Source organism: Cebus imitator, unplaced genomic scaffold (genome assembly GCF_001604975.1).
Source record: "Cebus imitator isolate Cc_AM_T3 unplaced genomic scaffold, Cebus_imitator-1.0 Scaffold314, whole genome shotgun sequence".
Taxonomy (NCBI): domain Eukaryota; kingdom Metazoa; phylum Chordata; class Mammalia; order Primates; family Cebidae; genus Cebus; species Cebus imitator.
Window position 1 is genome coordinate 1,127,363 of NW_016107629.1, and position 21,495 is coordinate 1,148,857.

At 39.7% G+C, this 21,495-nt stretch overlaps 1 protein-coding gene across 2 annotated transcripts in view; it reads right to left on the reverse strand.

The window, feature by feature from the left end:
* PLPPR5 (phospholipid phosphatase related 5) overlaps positions 1 to 6,412 on the reverse strand; it is a 117,280-nt gene extending 110,868 nt beyond the window's left edge. The window contains exon 1 of one of the 2 annotated variants that reach the window (XM_017503753.2): positions 5,955 to 6,412. In XM_017503753.2, the coding sequence (XP_017359242.1) occupies positions 5,955 to 6,191 (237 nt within the window). In that variant the 5' untranslated portion in view covers positions 6,192 to 6,412. The remainder of the gene's footprint in view (positions 1 to 5,954) is intronic. The other variant, XM_017503754.2, reaches the window with a different exon arrangement.
* Between the last annotated feature and the right edge of the window lie 15,083 nt (positions 6,413 to 21,495).

Sequence of the window (21,495 nt, forward strand, 5' to 3'; positions counted from 1 at the left end):
AAAAAAAAAAACAAAGAAAGAAAAAAGAAAGAAAGAAAGAAAAGAAACAAACAAACAAACAAAAAACTACATACGTCCAATATTTTACATACAATTTCCTTGCATTCAATGCACCACAAATCCAGTGCCAGGTCTCGTTTTAAGAAACATGCCTTAGAAACAGAAGTAGCTTCACTTCTCCATGTACCACAGTTTGCAGATCTAGAATCAGAGGATGCTTCCACATAAATGTGGTGCTTGTAGCACTGTAGTAGGGTGTGCTACTGAGATGAGACACATGCCTTCAAATCAAAACAATAGAAATATCTCTGAATCCCTTCTGCTGCCACCTACTCCTCTACAACATTTCCAAGCTTAATAGGAAACAAACAATTTCCTACACCACCCATTGAAATCATTATCTACAATAGAACATGAAGTTTTCCATCAAAGGAGGAAAATTGAAATTGAGGATAAAAGGTTTGAAAAAATTTGACTCCTAATATTTAATCACTATGAGTAAAATTCTTTAAAGACTAATTAACACGTTAGGATACAAGTATATAACAAAAAATTAAGTGCACAGGCTTTGGGGACTCTGGCATTGCCATCATGGGACTCAATTGGTCATTTAACTTCCTTACATCCAAATCTCCTGCATAATTTTATTGTGAAAATTGATTATATTAATGAATATAAATAATTTGAGTCTGACATACAGTAATCTCACTAAACTTCCCATTTCTCATTTGTAAAATATACTTAATGATAGTCTCCTATGTCTAAGGAAAGTAGTCTCCTGGGGAGTATTAAATAAAGCAATGCATTAAATGCACCGAACACAGTGGCTGGTGTGTAAGAAATGCATGAAAAAATTTTAGCTAATTTTAGCCCACTTGGACAAAGAGAGGAGTCACCAAAGATAGGAATCATTAATTTTATTCTAAGAACTGAATTCTGATTAAGTTTTGCTTTTCTTCTTATTCAGATTCCCAATTTGTGATGGTCAGTAGGCTAAACTAAGTGGTTTCTATCTACATTTAATTTCTTTCTGGCCTTGGAATCCACTAACAAACAAAAGTATTTTGCTAGGTGCTTTAAAGAGGTTTCCAGATTAATCAACGCAGCCTTGGAAAGCCTAACAGGAGCTAACACATATACAGCGGGGGACTACTCTGATACCCACACATGTTAACTCATTTCATACTCAGTAATCCTATGAGGCCAGTACTCATTACCTCTATGTTACAACGGAGAAAACGGAAGCATAGAGAAGGTAACTGGCTCAAATTCTCACAGCTGGAAAGCAGCAGATCTGGCCTTCAAATCCAAGAAGGCTTCAAAGTCTGTGATCTTAACCTTTACATGTACTGAGTCTCCAAGAGGTGAGTGTTTTGATGTCCAGTTTATGAATGAGAACATTTTGACTTATGTTACATTGCTAGTAAATGGGAGAAACCAGGATAAGAATCCAGACACATCTGTAACCCACGCCTGTGCTTTTTCTCCTGTACCACACCACAGGAGAGTGTTCCAGGAATGGGGATGGGCAGTGATACCTAAGGCAGAGTTTGGGAGAAAAGAGGTCTATGGGAAAGTTTAGGCACATCGATCCAATGGGGAGCTCTGGGCATGAGATGACCTTCTATCATCTATCTTCACCACATGCACCCTTGGGATAGCAGCAATAGCTACATTCCTCAAATCTGAGTCTCAGGGTCCAGAGGGAGTTTCCTGGGGTTGCAGACATAAATAATCTGAGATGTACCTTAACGTTCAAACCTGCTGTGCTCAGCGTCAGGGGCTGCCTTGGTTGGTGCTGGTTTTCTTTATCTTTATTTTAGCTTTATGAAGATAGTAATCTAACTTCATCTCCTTTCAGTCATCTATGTTGCTCAGAGATCTAAGGAACAGTAGCTGCTAGTGGTCACTGTATACAAATCTGGGGAGCAGAAACCATTGTCCTCACCAGTTCTTTCAATCAATGAACACTAAGGGCCACTAACTAAATCAATACCTGTATAAGCAGTATGCAGTGCTCTGGCAAATGCTATACAGAACAAACTCAACAGTACCTGTTTTCAAAGAGTTTATAAACTATATCATTAGTATAAATAAGCACAAATTACAGGTGTTTTCTGAAAATACAATTGAAATTATATTAGGCAATACAAAATAAACTTGAAGAGGAAGAGTTTCAAATTATGTATTTTGGTAGCATTAGAGTCCTATACACTACTACCTAAAAAATGTCCTAAAACACCACCCATCAGACTTTGTCTCTGCTAAATTCCTACCAATTTGAGAAAATCTCTCAGCCTGGCATGGCATTTCAGGTCTTGTGACCCCAGCCTTCATCTTCAGGTGTATACCCCATTTCCGCCCACACCACTCTTAGAAACAAAACAAACCAACTTGTTTCAGGAGCACAGCCTCCGTTTGCTGCCTCCACAGGGTTGTTGACGGAACTGCTTCTGTGATGTCCTAACTCAAATTCTGTTTCAGCCTATCCTTCCAGACACCCCTTAAATGCCACCATCCTCTCCATGAAGCCTTTTCCCCTGTCTTCAAATAAAAGTGATCTCATCCTCTTCGGAACCACTAGAGGTCTTTGTGGTATATACAGATGCATGCATATGCATATATACATACACATGTATAACTTCTGTCATAATTATGATCTGTGGTATGTTTATCTAATTTCACAAATTAGGTTGTAAACTCCTCAGGATCACTTACTTACTATGGTTTACTGCTGAAGTTGCCTTAGAAACCTCTACGTGGCCAGATATAATGCTTGGAACACAGGAAGTCAATAAATATTTACTGAATTATTATTTTCTTAATAATAATTATGTTAATGATGTAGTGAACTCTTATGGAGTATCAACTATGGGCCAAAGATGACACTTGCATATTATAACTATAATTTGATATGCAAAACTTTGTCACTAAGGGAATTGAGGCTTAAGGAACTTAAATACATTCTTCAAGATTACACAGCAAGTAGAGTTCCCAACTCTTAACAAAGCATCTGGCTGTACTTTGGATTTGAATCCAAATTTATTAGGCCCCGAACCTGGGCCCCAAGTCAGCACTATGTAAAAGTGACAAAATTCAAAATACACATTGTTTTTAATTTTTACATAAATGAATTTCACAAGTATGAATCAAATATACAGATTGTGGTAGTGAGGAGAACTGCTTTTCAAAATTACACTCAAGAACTAGAAATCAGTTTGAAGCTTAAAGGTCTATATATGAACCTTTATTACTACCGCACAAAAAATGTAAAAGAGACCTTTTGAGGCATTTATTTAGAAGAATGTTTCATGAGCAAATTGAGTTTTCATCCTGTTATAGGAAAACCACACTTGAGAGTATGCTGGAATAAGGGGAGAATTCTGGGTGTAACATTGTTAGGCTTGGTCTTTGAACAAGCTAATCTTTCTAAGCCTTTGTGTTCCCAAATATTAGACGAGAATAATAATTATTGCTTTCAGAGAAAATGCAAATATCAGAAGGATATAAGGTATGCAGAAATTCTATCAGAGTATACAGAAGAAAGTAATAACTCAACAAATGATGGGTACTGTTAACATCATTATTAATATTATTATTTTGATGCCCAAATGAGCATGCTAACCCAGTGTTCTTGAGAGAAGTGGAGAGGCAGAGCTGCCCTTACTGCTCTCAGACCCTCACATGGTGACAGTGCCCTATTCCTAGAAACAGAAGGGAAAGCAATGGCCGGAAGCACAGCCATCCTCCAAAACCCACCACTTCCTTCTCTTCTAAACTGGCTCCCAAATCCATGCTCTTGTACCTAAAAGAACTAAAAGTCAAAACATGGAAATCAAGTTGAATTCTGACTTTAGAAAAATCTATCCACTTACATTCTCAATGCCTGCCTCACCAGCCAGCTTCAATCTTCTTTCAGAGAACAAGCTCTTTGGAAGCAGTGGAAGTCGCATGGCATTTGGTATCAGTCCTACAGGCATACAAATGCCATACCTACCATTTTTTTGTTTTCAGATATTCCCAATTTATTATCTGAACCTCAGTTTCTTCAAATATTAATTGGGGATAATATCTCCTGGTAGAGCTACTCTGAGAAATATATGCAACTATGACTATTTGGCACCCAGAATAGAGCAGGCACTAAATAGTGACTAATTCATTCTTTTTCTCCATCCTATATTTCCTCTAAGTGGAGAATCAGCCAAATCTTTGGGCCAGTGTGTTCTTGTCTCTAACTAGCACCTGACATCATGACTGGCTGGTTAAGAGTGAAAAGTGCTATCTCATTTAAATAAGACATAGAATGGTAATTAAAGGATGAATTACAGATATTATTGATTATAGCTATGACCAAACCAATGAACTGTAAGTGACAGGCTTTTCCTTTTTTCTTTAAAACCATCCTTGAAAAAATATCTGGGCCATTCAGTTTCCTGGAAAAAATATACAGGAAACCCAGATCTCCAGAAAGTAAAAAGTGCCCCCCCAAAAAACGACCATTTTTTTTTTTCTCTGCCAGCTTGTGAAATGGAGAGAAAAGAACATAAACATGAAGGCTGGATTTGGGGCTATTGACAAATTTTAGCAACTTATAATATATATTTTAAAAAGTAAAACATTATCTGGGGCAAAGTCTAACACATTTCAAACCATTATGCTAGAGGTTTTGAAGTCAACTATCACAGAACATGTGAAAAAGTTTCTTTAAGGTTATCAAGAAATTCCTTGATTTGTTCACTGAATTCTATTTTATGTGTTAGGAACTTTTCATTATTTTGCAAATTAGTAAGTAATTGCTCCTAAACTCAAAAAAGAAGATGTATATCCAAACCTTATGGACTTAGCAGACATTCTTAACATTCATTCTTGCAATTTACACATTTTGCTACTGCAAATAAAACTTCATTTTTCCTTTTCTCTTCATTTTCTAATTCCCTGTGTGTTATCTACTGAGAGAGACAGCGCACATCACCGGAAGGGAACCCCCAAGACTTTGTCAATATTAAAGGAACCATAACATAGCAGGTTTTCTGAAGAAACACCAACAATTCTCCTCAGAATAAATCTGTAGCATATTCACATATGTAAGTTATTATAATAAAATTAATATTATGTGTAACATCCCAGTAATTTCATATGTATATATGTGATGTGTATATATACGTGTGCGTATCTATACAGTCATTCTTTCTCTCTCATCACACACACACAGACTCAATAAATCCAAAAGACATGCTCTGTGAGGTTCTAAGAGAAAAGGGCTTAAACCGCCCAGGGAGCGGAGCAGCCTTTAAATAAATCTGAAGTGCTCTGGTAATTGAGGCACAGCTCCTGCTTTTCAGCAAAGCACTGCTGCTGAGGCCTCTTCATCTAGAAATTCTCAAATTCTTTTTCAGATATTTCTTCCCTGGTCAGCTTAGTCCCATTGGCACTTTCATCTGAAGAGGAAGGAGGTGGTGAAACAGATATACGTGCCACGACTCGGGAAGCGGGAGTCCCTTCCACACCCCAGCAACTGATCCCCCGTCTCCTCGCCGGCCCGCCAGCCACTGCTCTTCCTCCAGGCGCAATCGGAGAGAAGGCAGTGAGTGAGGCAAGGCCACAGAGTAGATGGAGTCAAGATTCACCCCCAAAGCTCAGCTCCTTTGCAACCCCGATGCCCACCTCTCACCACCTACAGCCCCTCTTCCCTTCCATCCCCGCCCCGTCACCCGACGCTGCAGCCACCGCGGAGGATGCGGGGGTGTGGGGGGGTGGCCTGTGGGAAGCGCTGGGGGCGTCCTTCGCACCCACCCGTCACGTTCCCTAGAATGTCCTCTGGGGAAGGGGCTGCCCATAACTTGGAGGAACTTAGAAGGCAAAGCCTGCCGCGCCCCAACCCTCCGCGGGGCCTCCACCCGGAAGGCGAGGGGCGCGAGGAGGGAGTCGGCGAGGGCGAGCGCCCCCGGGCTTACCACGAGCACGGGGACCCCGGCGGCCAGCGAGTAGAGGAGCACGGGGGGCACGGCGCTGCTGTCCTCCGGGCCCGGGTAGGGCTTGCGGTAGGCGCTGTCGTGGCAGAAGAAGCCCTGCACGTTCACGGTGAACGTGTCCGTGTACTCGAAGTAGTACGCCAGCATCACCGTCCCTGCCATGATCACCATCTGGAAATAGAGCATGCTGCTGGTGAGCGCCGCGGGCCGCAGGGGCATGCACGCCTCCCGGGCCGGGCCGGGCCGAGCCGAGCCGAGCAGGCGGCCGACGCGGCGGGCCCCCTCCCGGGTCCGCCGAGGCAGCCACCGGGGGCGCGGCGGCGGGGGCGGCGGGAGGACGAGGCGCGGGAGGCGGGTTGCAGCCGCTGGAGGAAGACGCGGAGGCAGGTCCGGGCTTCGAGGCTCGGGCAGGCTGCGGAGGAGGCGGCTACCCCCGGACGAGCCCCCTCTCCCCTGCCCGCCCCCTGCCCGCCGCTAGCGCCGCCCGCCCGGGCGCGGGGTCGCGAGGGAGGGCGGGGAGTCCCGGGCGACGGGCAGCGGCCGCTGCGCCCCTAAACGAGACCATTCGAGAAGCGGCGGCGCTGGGTCAAACCCCCAGGCCAGCCCGGAGGAGGCAGCGTGGGCGGACGGGGCGGCAGCCGGCGGGACGCCGGCACCTGTACCCCTCAGAGCGCGGACGCTGTGGGGCTGGAGAAGCTCCTCGCGGGGGTAAAATCAAAAAGGGGGGAGGGGAGGCAGTCGAGATGGAGCTTCCAGAAACTCTGCCGAGGCACCAGCTGAGCGGTTTCCCCGCACAACGCCTGGGAAAATGGTGCGTGGACGCGTCTTCCTAGCGCAAAGCCCACCAAGGCTCAAAGTGCCGATACGGCGCCTCGAGTTTCAACCGGTGCGTCCGGCCTGCATCCCTCGAATTCCTTGACCCAGACCGGGGCGGGAGCCTGGCGGTGGTTTCTAGGAGCTGTTAGAAAAATCTCAGGATTTTAGGTTCAGGGTTTCTTTGCCTCCCCTGCAGCCTCCCAGGGCTTTGTATATTTAAAAAAAAAAAAAAAAGAAATCGTAGCCCAGTAGCTCCCGAAGCATCATCTCTTGTACAGCGGCCCCTTTCTGGATCCATGCATTCTCTTGCTCATCTTTTCAGTCTGTCTTTATTAGCTGCTTGTGAGAGAAGGCATTGCATATTCCGGGCGCTGAGCAGTCCCAGCCACCGGGGAAGGAAAAAGGACTATTTGCCTCATCTCGTTATTTATTCCCTGAATTCCAGGGAACTGCAGGGTTTCCTCAGCGGTCGGGATAAAGGAGGGGGAGACCAACGCTGGCTCACAGCACATGCATACAAAAATGCATACATCCATGGATATCCACGCCTATGCGTGGGTATGTAACTAACTATGGAACTTCATGTATGCAAGGAGCCCATTCTGTCATGCCATGTGGGTCCCTGCTGCAAGCTTAGTCAGCAGACTCTCAAGGGGTCTTTCTTTGAGCCTCAGGCTGACACCTCTCTACTCCAGTGAGCAGGTGAGGAAGCATGAATACAACCAAGAGGAGGAAAACATTTTTAGAGCCCTGCCCTGCTTATTGAAACCTGAGATCACCTTAGAAGGTTTCAAGAATGTGGGTTCATTGTAATAGGCTGTAGCTTGATGAATTTTAGAAGTGGACCTTTTTCATCAGAAAAAAACAAACAGCAACAACTGTTAAAAAGCAGCTGAAATTTGGCAAATGATTGGTAGTTTCTTTAATGTGGGATAGCTATTATACCTACCTCACCTTCCACGTTGTTATAAACACTATTCCACAACTAATTACTTAGAGCTACGGGATAAACAGCACTAAGCAAAGTGTGTAACAAGTGCAATTTTGGGCAGTGGGAGTAAGCTGTTCCAAAATGGACATGAGCAGCTTATATTATGAAAATATAACTACGTGTTGTTATAGATACGTGTTTCAAGGTTTCATTCAGAAAATCATTTTAAGACTGTAAGGGCATTTAAACTGGTTCTCTGGTTCTTAATAGGAATCCACCCAAATCGTCTCACTCAATAGAAATTTTGGAAGAATGATGTTAATTTTTAAGGGTTACTCATTTGTTCAGTCTAATGAAAGTGCGCATTCTTTTCACAACGAAGTTTCATTGTAATGCATTGTTAGTGTGTATGAAGTGCCCAGCACAGTCCATGCAACAGAGCAGAGTCCTTGTCTGACCTGTTCACTGCTGTGTCCCCAGCATGAGCACTGCACTGTGTTGCACATTATGGTTATTCAAGAAAAATTTGTTGAGTAAATTAATGACCTGACCCCTCTAAGAACAATGGGAAACTGTTTTCACATAGAAGCTTTGTCAAGGGTTAAGGAGTCAGAATCTGGAAAAACACAGCCCACATACTTACATGGTCGCTTACATGAAGTAGAAAGCCTAAGTTCAGCAGAAGAGCAGTGACTCTGGTATTGCCACAGTGCAAATGCCAGCTCTGTCACTTACCACCTCTGGAAACCTGGGCATGATGCTTCAACTCTTTCTGACTTAGTTTCATCACCAGTAAAATTGGAATAACATTACTACCTACTTTACAAGGTGGCTGTAAGGATTAAACGATGCTAAGTTCATTTTGTCTGGCACATTTTATAAAATGTAATTTCTAAACATAAATCTTAAGGTATCTAACCTACCTTAAGTAACTCAGGGCATTTCAATAACCATCACTAGTCACTTTCTTCTCATTTTATTGCTTACAAAATGATTCTGAGTGAACCCATATTTCTGTTAAAGTGTGCACATGTTTTTTATAGATTTGTGCACCTTCTGTTTTCTCCTTCAAATGCTATTCATCTCAGGAATAAGATGTTATATTCCTTCAGAATTCCAATATCCCCCATAATTTGTCTGTTTTAGATGGTCAAAGAATGTTGTTGACTGATTCATAGTTAGCTAATCATCCAGTGCTGAAATTCAAAATTAATATGAATCTTAACACATGTTATAAGAATACCAGTATTAAATTCACCTTCCATGAATGTTTGAGTGGTCTAGATATTCACAGAAGTGGTTCAGGGTGGATGAAAGAGTTATGTGCCCTTGGGCTAATTCCTTCACCTTCCTAAGCCTGAGCTTGTTGGGGGACAAAATGAAGTAATTTTTTTAACCTTTGGGCTTATTTTGGCAATTGAATGAAAATATGTGAGCTACGTGGTCCAAAGTAGGCATTTATTTAGGTGTTTCTTCACTTTATTTTCTATTAAGTCATTTAAGCTAATTCTTTTCCAAATATATGTCTTTCCAACTGCAAAGAATCCCTTGGAATCCTGCCTCAATTTTCATTTAAGTTTCTGGCTCTTTCTAAATTAAAAACAGCACTACTGCTGTTTAATCCTTTGCAATCCTGCCTGAATCCTTAATTTCATTCTTAGGCACATCATTGTGCTTTCAAATGTATTATAGGTGTCAGTCTTAGCAAAACACTGTCTTGTCCCTCAAACTGTCCCTATCTCACCTGCTGCTGACTGAATGTGGAATTTATAACTTTTATTTTCCAATTTCTCATCGTTCCTATTATATTTAGATGTGCATGACTTCACCACTCCCACGCCTACCTCGTTTCTCCACCAGAAAACATGAACCATGGTCAATATTAAGACAAATCTTGGGAGGAACATTTACCAATTCCAATACCTGTCCTCTCTCCACCCCAATACTATATGCTTTACTAAGGTGCTCGACTAGCGCAGGAAGATATAGCCCTTGTCCATATGGTTTATAACTATTCTTCCACAAACAGAAGATGGATGTACAAAAAGTTAAGGTGGAGGGGGCCTTTACCTTGGTAGGAAGTACAAGGACAAACCGAAGAGTCCTTGAATGAGCAAGCATTGAATATTAGTGGAGGGTTTAGGTAAGTGAATGTATTCTTCCTACTTAACTTTGAAAACCTGAAGTGCCTGCTAGAAGAGTACAGAACATCTGTACCTGGCTCCTCAAGATTATTATCAATTGGGTTCTATACAACAAATCTTTTATTGTTGAAAGAGCTAGATTGAGATTTTCCTCTAAGGGCCAAGGATTTGACCTTCATTGGTTTATAGACATAGTGTACATACCTGAACATTCCCAAAAAAGATACAGAATGTTAAATGTGGATTTCCATGTGCTTCGGGTAAATAGTACATAAACCCAGCCATTTTCCTAAGATGTTCCCATTCCGTATGCAAAACCAGAGAAAAAATCTGTAGCTGAGTTGGTGGAATATGAAGGATTGAGGTGGTTTTACATAAGACAAACTAGGGAAGCATCCCCAAAAGAATAGATTTCTCCTTTCAATAGCAGGGACAACAAAACCTATATTCATAATGCCAAACCTGAGCTAGAGATAGTTAAGGAGATTCAAGGGTGCACAAAGTTAGGTGAGTTTGAACTAATGAGGAACTTTAAATATTAACATATAGATTGGTGGAAGATTTGGAAAAAGATTTTTTTAATAGGCCAGGTAACTGCTTTCAGAATAAGAGTATATCGTATTTTATTGTAAAATTATTTAAAAGGCTGCAAAAGGTAATATCTAGCAGCTTGTTATTGGACTGAATCTGGAGAATGAACAAATACACTTGTTCACTAACTCCCGGACTACTTGATATGAGGAATATCTCTGAAGCTTGAATAAGAGAAATAAGATGCAGAACCTGGTTAACTCAAGAAATGTGCGTAAAGACATTCACATAAATTCAAAGATACAAAATTCTGAAAGGCAAATTTGAAAAGGTAGGAACGTTTGGGATTACACCTTTGACCTCTTCTTACTGACATTGTTCAGTACTATATCCTCACAAAATGATTTTCAGTGCTTAATTTAGGACTTAGCTGCTTTCTTAAGAAAACAGGAAGAAAAACAGCTAGGGTAGTAATTGGAGTGTCTGACTTTGAGTTTTCAGTTGTATTAGGATGTTTATCTCAAATGCCAGATGCTTCTGACCTGGACAAGTAGTACTTATCTTGGGACCACTGAGAACTCTGTAACTATGTTATTTTGTTCTACATTTCCACTATTTTAAGTTTCACTTTTAACACAGTTATCACAAAACACATATTTTATTAGACACTAATTATATTTCACCAAAGGTACAGATATGAAATTAATGGACCAGGTGAATAGAACTGAAATAACATAAAATATTAAGTCTGGGAAAGAAATGAAATACTTAACTAATATGTAAGGGAATGCTCCTATGAGAACATAACACTTTTAAATTATTAAGTTAGCAAAAGTTAATTGAAACATGCTGATAATGTTTGCTGTGTAAACCTGGTAGTTACTTAGTCTCTCTGAGTCTCAGTCTGCTCATCTGTAAAATTGGGTGAATGAATCTTAAGTATGCAAAGACATTGAAAGTCTTATATTTATAAAATGCTTCATAAACAGTGAAGCATTGGGAAAATCTGCCTTAGAAAATATGTGGTCAGGAAAAGAAAATGCCTAATCTAAGTAGGTCCTGGGTTTTCTTCCCATCACTGTGTTCCAGCTCACAAAAACTCGGATTAATCACTGCCTGGTCTGTTTCCATATCTGTGAATATTGTTTACTATCTGTTTTAGTCAAAAAAATACACATTGTTAGTATAAATCCATGAGTCTGTAAAATCAGAGGATGTTTCAAAATATTCAAATTCCCTGAGAATAACTTTAAACAGTTACTAAGAAAAGTACATAAGAGTGTGTCAGTAAAATATGATGGTTAAATGCAGGGATTGGGACTCAACAAATCTGAGTTTGTATATTTGCTCCATAGAATCACGACTGTGGGGCTTGAGCAGGTCATTTCAATTTCTCAGTTTCTACAGTATCCTAAAATGAGGAGAATGTTGCCTACTTCACCGAAATGCTGTACAGAGCCCAGGCCATTCGTGAGAGCCAGTGATCGATCATTACTGTGATTGTTATTCATCATCACACTGGTGTAATTCTGCCACTGTTCGATCAGCAAAACTTTCATTGATCCATTTGGAACTTTGGCTGCATAAAATCTTACAGAAGTCTCTTTATAACTTCACGTTTCTTGAAGACACTTGAAAGTCATTATTTGTGTTATGATAAATGAAGAACACCCTAAACTAAATCACAAATCCTGGTAATACTTTGAGAAACAAAGGTTCTTTAGCAATGATATGCAACACATGGGGCAACTAAGCTGATGGCAGCTGCAGGTTCTTTGTCAAAGCTACAGACTGTGAATGCTAATCAGCATTTGCCTGGTTGTCCTTCAGTGTCCTGCGCTAGGTAAATGACTGAAATAAAAATATGGCAGAAACCAGGCACTCAAAACCATTCTTTATGTTAATACTTGGACTATAATCAACTACTAATTTTTATCTTTAAAAATTGGGATCAAGAGCAGAGGAACAAATCAAGGTTCATAATCTTGATTAATGAAAACCTGATTTATTCATAACTGGGCCCCCTGCCACACTGGAAGCCTCAATTAAATGGAGAAGATTTAATACTGTTCTGCACACCACATTTTGGAAGAGAAGTAAACCAAGACTAATACTGTTACGCCTCTTCAGTAAAGTAGAAATAGTTGTGAGAATCAGAAATATGTGAGTAAAATAGCACCCCCACCCCGTTTCTGATGTATAGTAGTCACTAAATAAAGTCTTGTTGTTTTTTAATATATATATATATATATATATTTCAGGAACTGTTTTACAAAATGTTGATCTTATCCCACCATCAGCACTTAAAAAAATCAATCTTCTACATCTTGTACTGCTACAGTAATGAACACTAAAAACTGAGCATTGAAATAATGACCCCCATGTCAGATCATCAAATATAAATGCAGTATATTCAGCATGTTATGATTACTAATTTAAGGGTTCTGACAAAAAGGAGGGTTTCTATTAATAAAAACTGTAGTTCCCCAGGATACCCTATTTTATGACACTTTTATGAAGTTAATTAAGGTTTTACTATTCACGTTCTTCTACCTTTATTGGAGATCTATATAAACCTAAAGATGTATTACAGCAAGTCATCAGTGCCAGAAAAAACAAGTGAAATTATTTTATACTTACCCATTAATTAAATATGTAAAGCATCATTACACATTAAAGCATTGGTTATGATGGTTGATTGATATAATAATGAAATGTCTTTAGAAATACTGATAAAATAACATTGATACTCAGAAAAGTAGACAAAACAATATTCACAATAATATCCTTCTCTTCCAAATACTTCCTCCAACTTTCTTTCAAAATGATTTTGTTTAATTTCACAGTGGTATAGTATAAACACTTATTATGATTATTAATTATTGTTATCTTGGGACAGAATCTTGCTCTGTAATCCAGGCTGGAGTGCAGTGGTGTGATCATGGCTTACTGCAGCCTTGACCTCCTGAACCCAAGCCACTTTCCTACTGCTGCCTCCTGAGTAGCTGGGACTACAGGTGTGCACCACCACTCCTAGCTAATTTTTTGACTGTTTTATAGAGAGGACATCTCACTATATTGCCCAGGCTGTTCTTGAGTTCCTGAGTTCAAGCTATCCTCCTGCCTTGGCCTCCCAAAGTACAAGGATTACAAGTGTGAGCCACTGTACCTGGCCTAAAAATATACATATGCACGTATATATAATATATATGTATATGCACATATAGAAACACTTTTTTTAGACAGAGTTTCACTGTTGTCACCCAAGCTGGAGTGCAATGGCGTGATCTCGGCTCACTGCCTCCTGGGTTCAAGCGATTCTCCTGCCTCAGCCTCCTGAATAGCTGAGTTTACAGGCACACACCACCATGACCGGCTATTTTTTTTTTTTTTTTTTAATTTTTTTTAGTACAGATGGGGTTTCACCATGTTGGTCAGGCTGATCTCAAACTCTTGACCTCAGGTGATCTGCCCATCTCGGCCTCCCAAAGTACTGGGATTACAGGTGTGAGTCACTGCGCTCGGCCAATAATTATATTTTTAAAGTTAAAAATTTCCATGATTTAGTGTCTTCCATTTCAATAATTAAGACATTATTTTCTTCCCTTAACGAAAATTACTTTCCTTGCTTATAGTTGTAAACTCTTGGGGAGAATAAAGCCCCACAATTTGGTAATCCATTCAAATATGATCAAACTTAGGGCAGGAAAATCAAGCCAGAGCTTCTGCATCATCACCAAAATAGCATTCTGAAAATCATCTGAAATTTTTACAGAAAAACGCCCTTGAGACAATTGCATTTCGTCCACCTTTTCATTCTTCATGACAGAATACTTCATTCAAAGCAGATGATTAGGAAACTAGACAGAGCATGAAGGAAGTCTATTTTTCCTAAGTCAGTTATCATTCTCAAAGGCAAGAAGAGCCAAAAGTGAACCTTGATCTGCAATTTGAATCCTATTCATCTTAAACAAAGAAACCAGCTCCAAAGTAATTAACTAATTGTCTCAGGTCATGTAACTACAGAGTAAGAGAGAGAACCTCTCGGTTTTCTAATTTCCAGTTTACTTTATTACTTTTATTATTTTCAGCAAGTCAAGTCATATTTTTATCATAGGCAGCTTATTGCTTTTGACTGAGTGTATGTGTATCTACTCTATTTAACTCTATCTAAATGACTTCATATGAAAAAGGATTCCAAGCATGTCCTATATCCAGGTTCTCTAAATCTTAGTCCAGATGTTCTTCTACTGTAAAATACTGCTGCTTGGCCAGGTGAGGTGCCTCACACCTGAAAATCCAGCACTTTGGGAGGCAGAGGAAGAAGGATCACTTCAGCCCAGGAGTTTGGTACCATCCTGGGCAACATAGAAAGACCCTATTTCTACAAAAAATAATAATTAAAAACTAGCTGGGCATGGAAGTGTGTGTCTATAGTCTCAGATACTTTGGAGGCTGAGGCAGGAGGATCACTTGAACCCCAGGAGGTTGAATGCAGTGAGCCATAATCGTGCACTGCATTCCAGCCTGGGTGGCAGAGTAAGATCTTGTCTCAAAAAAAAAGAAAAGTTTCTTAATGTATCTACCTAATTAATATAAATGTGGGATATTTCAGTTTGCATAATGGGTCTAACAACAATGTGTGTTTTTGGTTGAGAGAAATAAATGAGAGAGAATATACAAATATACGTTATAACTTGTGTTACAAAGGGATCTACCACAGGTGTATTTGCAGTTTCACTTTTAGGACTTGTTAACTTCTAGGAAACAAGTCACTAATGGTGGCATTTCAGGGATGTGGCAAAATGAATTTGGGGCCGAGTGGACAAAATACATGATAAGCACAGGACTTACGTGTGCTGTTACATCATGCAATGCAGAGGCCTTGAGAAATTTTGAGCTTGAGTCTGCAGACTTTTAAACCTAATCTATTTGTAATTCTACAGGAGCATAAAACTCCTCCTTTTGGAAATAGAAATAGAAGTTGCTCTTGAGTGACACAGAGTTTTCATTTTGGTGTTCAGTGGACCTGCAGATGAGGCTGTAGGTTTGAAGAGTAGGTGCCCCTATAGCTCTTTAATATTTGATAATCTGTCTTGGTTACCTAACCAGGAGGTTAGAGGGGAATTGGGTGTAGACACCTTTATCAGTCTCCTTGAGTTGCCATAAGAAAATAACCACAGGCTGTAAACAACATAATTTTATTCTTGCTGGGTGCGGTGGCTCAAACCTGTAATCCCAGCACTTTGGGAGGCCAAGGCAGGTGGATCATGGGGTCAAGAGATCGAGACCATCCTGGCCAACATGGTGAAACCCCGTCTCTACTAAAAATACAAAAAAACTAGCTGGGCGTGGTGGCGTGTGCCTGTAGTCCCAGCTACCTGGGAGGCTGAGGCAGGAGAATTGCTTGAACCCGGGAGGCGGAGGTTGCAGTGAGCCAAGATCGTGCCACTGCACTCCAGCCTGGTGCCTGTGACAGACCGAAACTCTGTTTCAAAAAAAAAAAAAAAATTTATTCTCTCATACTTCTGAACACTGGACGTCCAAGAGAAATGTACCCATCAAGATTGGTTTCCAGTGAGGCCTCTCTTTCTGGCTTGCAGATGGATGCCTTCTTGCCCTGTCCTCAGATGGCCTTTCCCTCTGTGTGTGCACAGAAAGACATTGATTTCTGGTGTTGCTACATCTTATAAGGACACCTGATTAGGGACCCACCCTTATTACTGAATTTAATCTTAATTACCTGCTTAAAAATCCTGTCACCAAATGCCATTACATTGGAAGTTAGGTCTTCAACACATGAATTTAGGGAGACAAAATTTAGTTTATAAAAGCTTCCGGAGTAGCTTAGGCTCTACTTGGGAGGCTGTTACAAACTATAGTCTCCTTGGAAGAATGCATGGCTCTCCTAAGTCAACATCTTGGAATGTTTTCTTAGGTGGAATAATGTGAAATTGTCATTTCTTTAGGTGAAAAAGACTTGCCCACTCGCAACTTCAAATGGATCAGTCTATACAAAGTCATATAGGTATGCTTTATTGCTGAAATATCTAGATGATCTCATAAATTCTAACATTGAAAAATAAATCATATGTATTCATTTTTTTTTTTTTTGAGATGGAGTTTGGCTCTTGTTACCCAGGCTGGAGTGCAATGGCATGATCTCGGCTCACCGCAACCTCCGCCTCCTGGTTCAGGCAATTCTCCTGCCTCAGCCTCCTGAGTAGCTGGGATTACAGGCACACGCCACCATGCCCAGCTGATTTTTTGTATTTTTAGTAGAGACGGGGTTTCACCATGTTGACCAGGATGGTCTCGATCTCTTGACCTCGTGATCCACCCACCTCGGCCTCCCAAAGTGCTGGGATTACAGGCGTGAGCCACCGTGCCCGGCCATGTATTCATTTTTAATGATGTCATGCCTCCCAATCTGACAGATTTGAACTCTTTAAAGTGAGACAAAGTTAATTTTTATTACCTCATTATGAAAGTCAGAAAGCATGAGTTAAAACTGAATTAATGGCACAAAACTTTAATGATTTATTTGACAAAACAACGCCACTAAAACCCTCCTCAATGTGATTTCCATGCTGTAAATGTTGATATTGAAGGTCAGTCTTACTCACTTACATAGCCAGAAGTAGGAAATGATAAAACATGGGGAGTTTGGGATAAGCACACTCATATTTTTTATCTTTGGATTAGAAATTTAATTGCATCTTCTTGCTCATACAGATAAGAAAGTCATATGCTACGCTTCAGGAATTGCAACAGATCAATTACTGACAAGTGATGGAATCCAGTATCAACTGAGATAAGGATGCTTAGAAATCACCTTCATCAGAAGGCTTTCCTAATGCTGTCTGGACCACCCAAGCTTCCTTTGCACTTAAGTTTTGCTTCCTTCTTTCCAGTTGGATATGACTGCATGACAAGGAACAGATAAAATTTCCGTCGATCGTATGTCAGCATCAGATTACATAGCATCACCAGTTCTGCTGGTTATATTTCAAACAGATTCACCAAATTACTGGCCTGTAGGAACTCACTCCATAAGATAACCTTTTACTGGAAAGTCATGCAACCTAGTGTTTTGCACTTGTGTAGAAACTTACTTGTTAAGAATTTATGATATGCAAAATCTCTACTATGCATAGTACAATAGATTATCCCCTGTCTGTTAACAAAATCATTCATAAAAAGTCAGTATTATGAGTTTCCACACCTATAAATCAGGATAATAACAATTTCTAAAAATATATACCAGGCTGCCTTAGCTTTATGACAGATGGGAGGAAAGATAGATGTGTTTGACTATTTACTAGGTGTTAGACACTCATGCTTTCATTTTATTTATTTATTTTGAAAATTCTATGAAATTAATATCATTACTCCCCACTTTACAAATTTTGAGGGTCAGATTACTTTCCTACTTACCCACAATTAATGTAACAGAATTGATGTTTGAACCTAGCTCTGGCTAGTTCCCAAGGTTATTTCTATTGCATCATATTGACAATTTTTAATACGTTATGCCAATTCCAAAAATACCATTATATGTATTCAACAATATATTTGAATAAACAAGCTGTGACATAACCATATAATAGAATACTAATGAATAATAAAAGAAATAAAAACCTCCATAATATGGATAAATCTCAAAGACAATATACTGAAGGAAGGAAGCCAGTCTCAAAAGGTTATATTCGATACTGTTCTGTTTTTATATCATTCTTAAAAAGACTCATCTGGGCTGGATGCGGTGGCTCACACTTATATCCCAGCACTTTGGGAGGCCGAGGCAGGCAGATCATGGGGTCAAGAGACTGAGACCAATATGGTGAAACCACGTCTCTATTAAAAACACAAAAATTAGCTGGATGTGGTGGCCCACACCTGTAGTCACAGCTACTCAGGAGGCTGTGGCAGGAGAATTGCTTGAATCTGGGAGGTGGATGTTGCAGTGAGCTGAGATGGCGCCATTGCACTCCAGCGTGGCAACAGAGCAAGACTCCGTCTTAAAAAAAAAAAAAAAAAAAAAGACATATCTGTAGCGACAGAGAGTAAATCGGTGTTTCCCAGGGCCTTGGGGAAGGAATGTGGTGTGACTATGAAAATATCACGAGGAAGTTCTTTGGGCTGGTGGAACTGTCTTGCATCCTGGTTTTTGTTATGGTGATCTGAACTATGTATATATTATAATTTATAGACTTGTACACAACAAAAACATGAAGGAAAAAGAAATATCTGAAACATGGAAAAAGAAGAAAGGATGACAATATACTAAGACTTCTAATATTTTTATAGTTTTATTTTTACACAGAAGGTGACATGTCTTGTGAGAGTCTTTAGTTCCATATGGACAGACACATATTCTGAGATATCTGCCTTTGAGAGATGATAAAACATGGTGCTTAGGAATAATGGTGACTGACATGTAACAGTCTTTTGAAGTTGGTATATATAGTGTTTATCCTAAGGAGTATTGTGGACATCTCAGACAAATCAATGCATTAAGAGCAGATCTCATCCAGTAGCTGGAGAGAACTTAACTCCAATAGCTCCTTTTCAGGATAGCCAGTGGGTGGCAGGAATCGGCACCCTGTCCCAGTGATTAGGAAGACTGTACCAATGCCTATGGAGAACTAGGGGACTAGGAAGGAGGCATTGGAGGGGAACAAAACACATTTGTGTCAATCCAACCTAGAAAGTGGGGTTTGGCAAGAGGCTGGGAAGGGGAGAGTGCCAGAATTCAATGTGGCCATATCAGATAGTAGGTCACCCTCTGACCACATCCCCTGACCATGTCCACTACCTGAATCTAACAGCTTATTCAGCATTAGCTTCAGAACTTGCATCCTTGAAGCTTAATGATGGAGGCTTGGGGGGAAGAGCTGGCTCATTAGTTTACTTGTGGCTTCATAGGGTTATTGAACCTTCCCAAGGGTTTGGGGATGCTATCAAATGAGTTCAAGTATGTAAAGAGTACTATAAACTTTAGGGTACCACACAGGCATTAGTTATTATTAACCTTGAAATTGGGAGACTAACTCAATGGAATACATTAAGCTAAAGGAGTAACATCTGTAAGGTAACCAAAATACCAAATGCTCAGTGTTTCAAATTTTTAAACATGCATTTCACGTAAACAAAATCCATATGTGCTTGCACATTGTGTAAATATTCATACTGCATATTAACAAACACATATAAATGAACTGAAAATTGTGAATTACTCAGTAAAACCATAGCAGCTCATCTTGATTAGAAGATTACCCTTTCAGAAAAACCATTAAAATGCAAATATATTAAATAAATCAAATTTGGGGGGTTCAAATTTTCTGGAGACATACAATCTTTTAGCAATATTGCATCTCTACAAAATTTCCATCTGAATTGTACTAATGATGTTCAGACTGCGAGTGCAATGAAAGAAAAATGCCTAAGACTGTGGGCTTTAGCTATAGCAGATGTTATATGTTCTGACAACTAAATCAAAAGGAGATGGATAAAAAAAACTTTGCATACACTTTATATGTATTTGCTAGGAGAGATATACTCTGTAATAAGTGGTTCACTGGGGAAATAAAAAAGTATATATTATTTTTAACAAACAGTTCACATATATCAAAATATTAAGATATTTACAGCATTATGCTAATATTTTTTACAAGGCATACTGGGTAAAGGCCTGAGTTCTGTTCTGTTTTAACAGTGACTTTTTCAGGCAAAGCTCCTTTCTACCCAACTGATTCACAAGCATTACATTCAGAGACGTATGTTCCAACAACTAAATTAAAAGGAGGTGGATAAAAAAATCCTTGCAAAAGAAAAAAAAATCTTTGCACACACATTTTATATATTTGCTAGGAGAGATATACTGTATAATAAGTAATTCACAAGGAATATACAAAAGTATACATTATTTTAAACTAACGCAATTCACATATATCAAAATATTAAATACATTTACAGCATTATGCTACTATTTTTTACGAGGCATCCTGTCTTAACAATGGCTTTCTCAGGCAAAGCTCCACTCCACCCAACGGGTTCACAAGGGATACTGAAGAGATCACCTTTGATGTATCTGTGGCTACCAGGCTTCTCAAACGAAAACTAAGATTTAGGCTGAGATAGTAAACAGCTATTTGGTCATCACCAGTGTCTCGTTCTGCTGAATGCTTACGCTTATCCTTTTGAAGTTATCCAAGCAAGGCTGTTCAAAGCCACTGTCTGACATAACCCACTGGAGAGGAAGTCTGACAGACTCTTAAAACACTGCTTGTCTTGTATTCTGTGACTTCACCTTTTTTCACCCTAACAGGGCTCCCAAACTATGCTGCTCACTGAAATCGCCTGGGGAAACTTAAAACTCTTGCAGCCCAGGTCACACCCTATTCCAATTAAATCAGGATGTCTGTGGGTGGGAGTTACGTATAGACACAGTTTTTAATAATCCCCAAGTGATTTCAATATGTAGCAAAATTTGGGAACCACTGCTTTATGGCCAATCTGATATAGAATATAGTGCCTGACACATACCCAGCACAGCACATGTATTTGCAGCATAAATTGAAGAATCTAGCCTCAGGATAAAGAGCCTTCTAGCTATTGCAACCTTCTAGTCTTGCGCCCATTTTTGCTGTAATTTCCCCAACATTCACTCTCTCAGATAATGAATATTCACTCTCTCAGATAATGTATTTAAGCCTCATTAAATAGACATTCAAATCAAAATAACACTTATTTTTTTAAATATTGAATTACTAAAGATATATGCAATGATAACCCATGTGAGTGAGAATGTGCTGAGATGAATATTTTCATGCACTATTTGTAGTACAGCCTTGTTAAAAAACTATTGCGTGATAAGTGACGAAAACTGGTTTCTTGACACAGTAAGTCAATATTTTAAAATCTGTCCTAAGAACAGAATTGAGACCTATGAAAAGAAATTATGATTTAACTACCTTATTTACATCATGATGAAATGGAAAGTTTTTGATGTCCAGAAACAGAGCATGGTTGAGTAAATTGTGGAACAGCAACTCAATAGCATATCATGCAGCAACTAAAAATATTACTAAAAAAATTT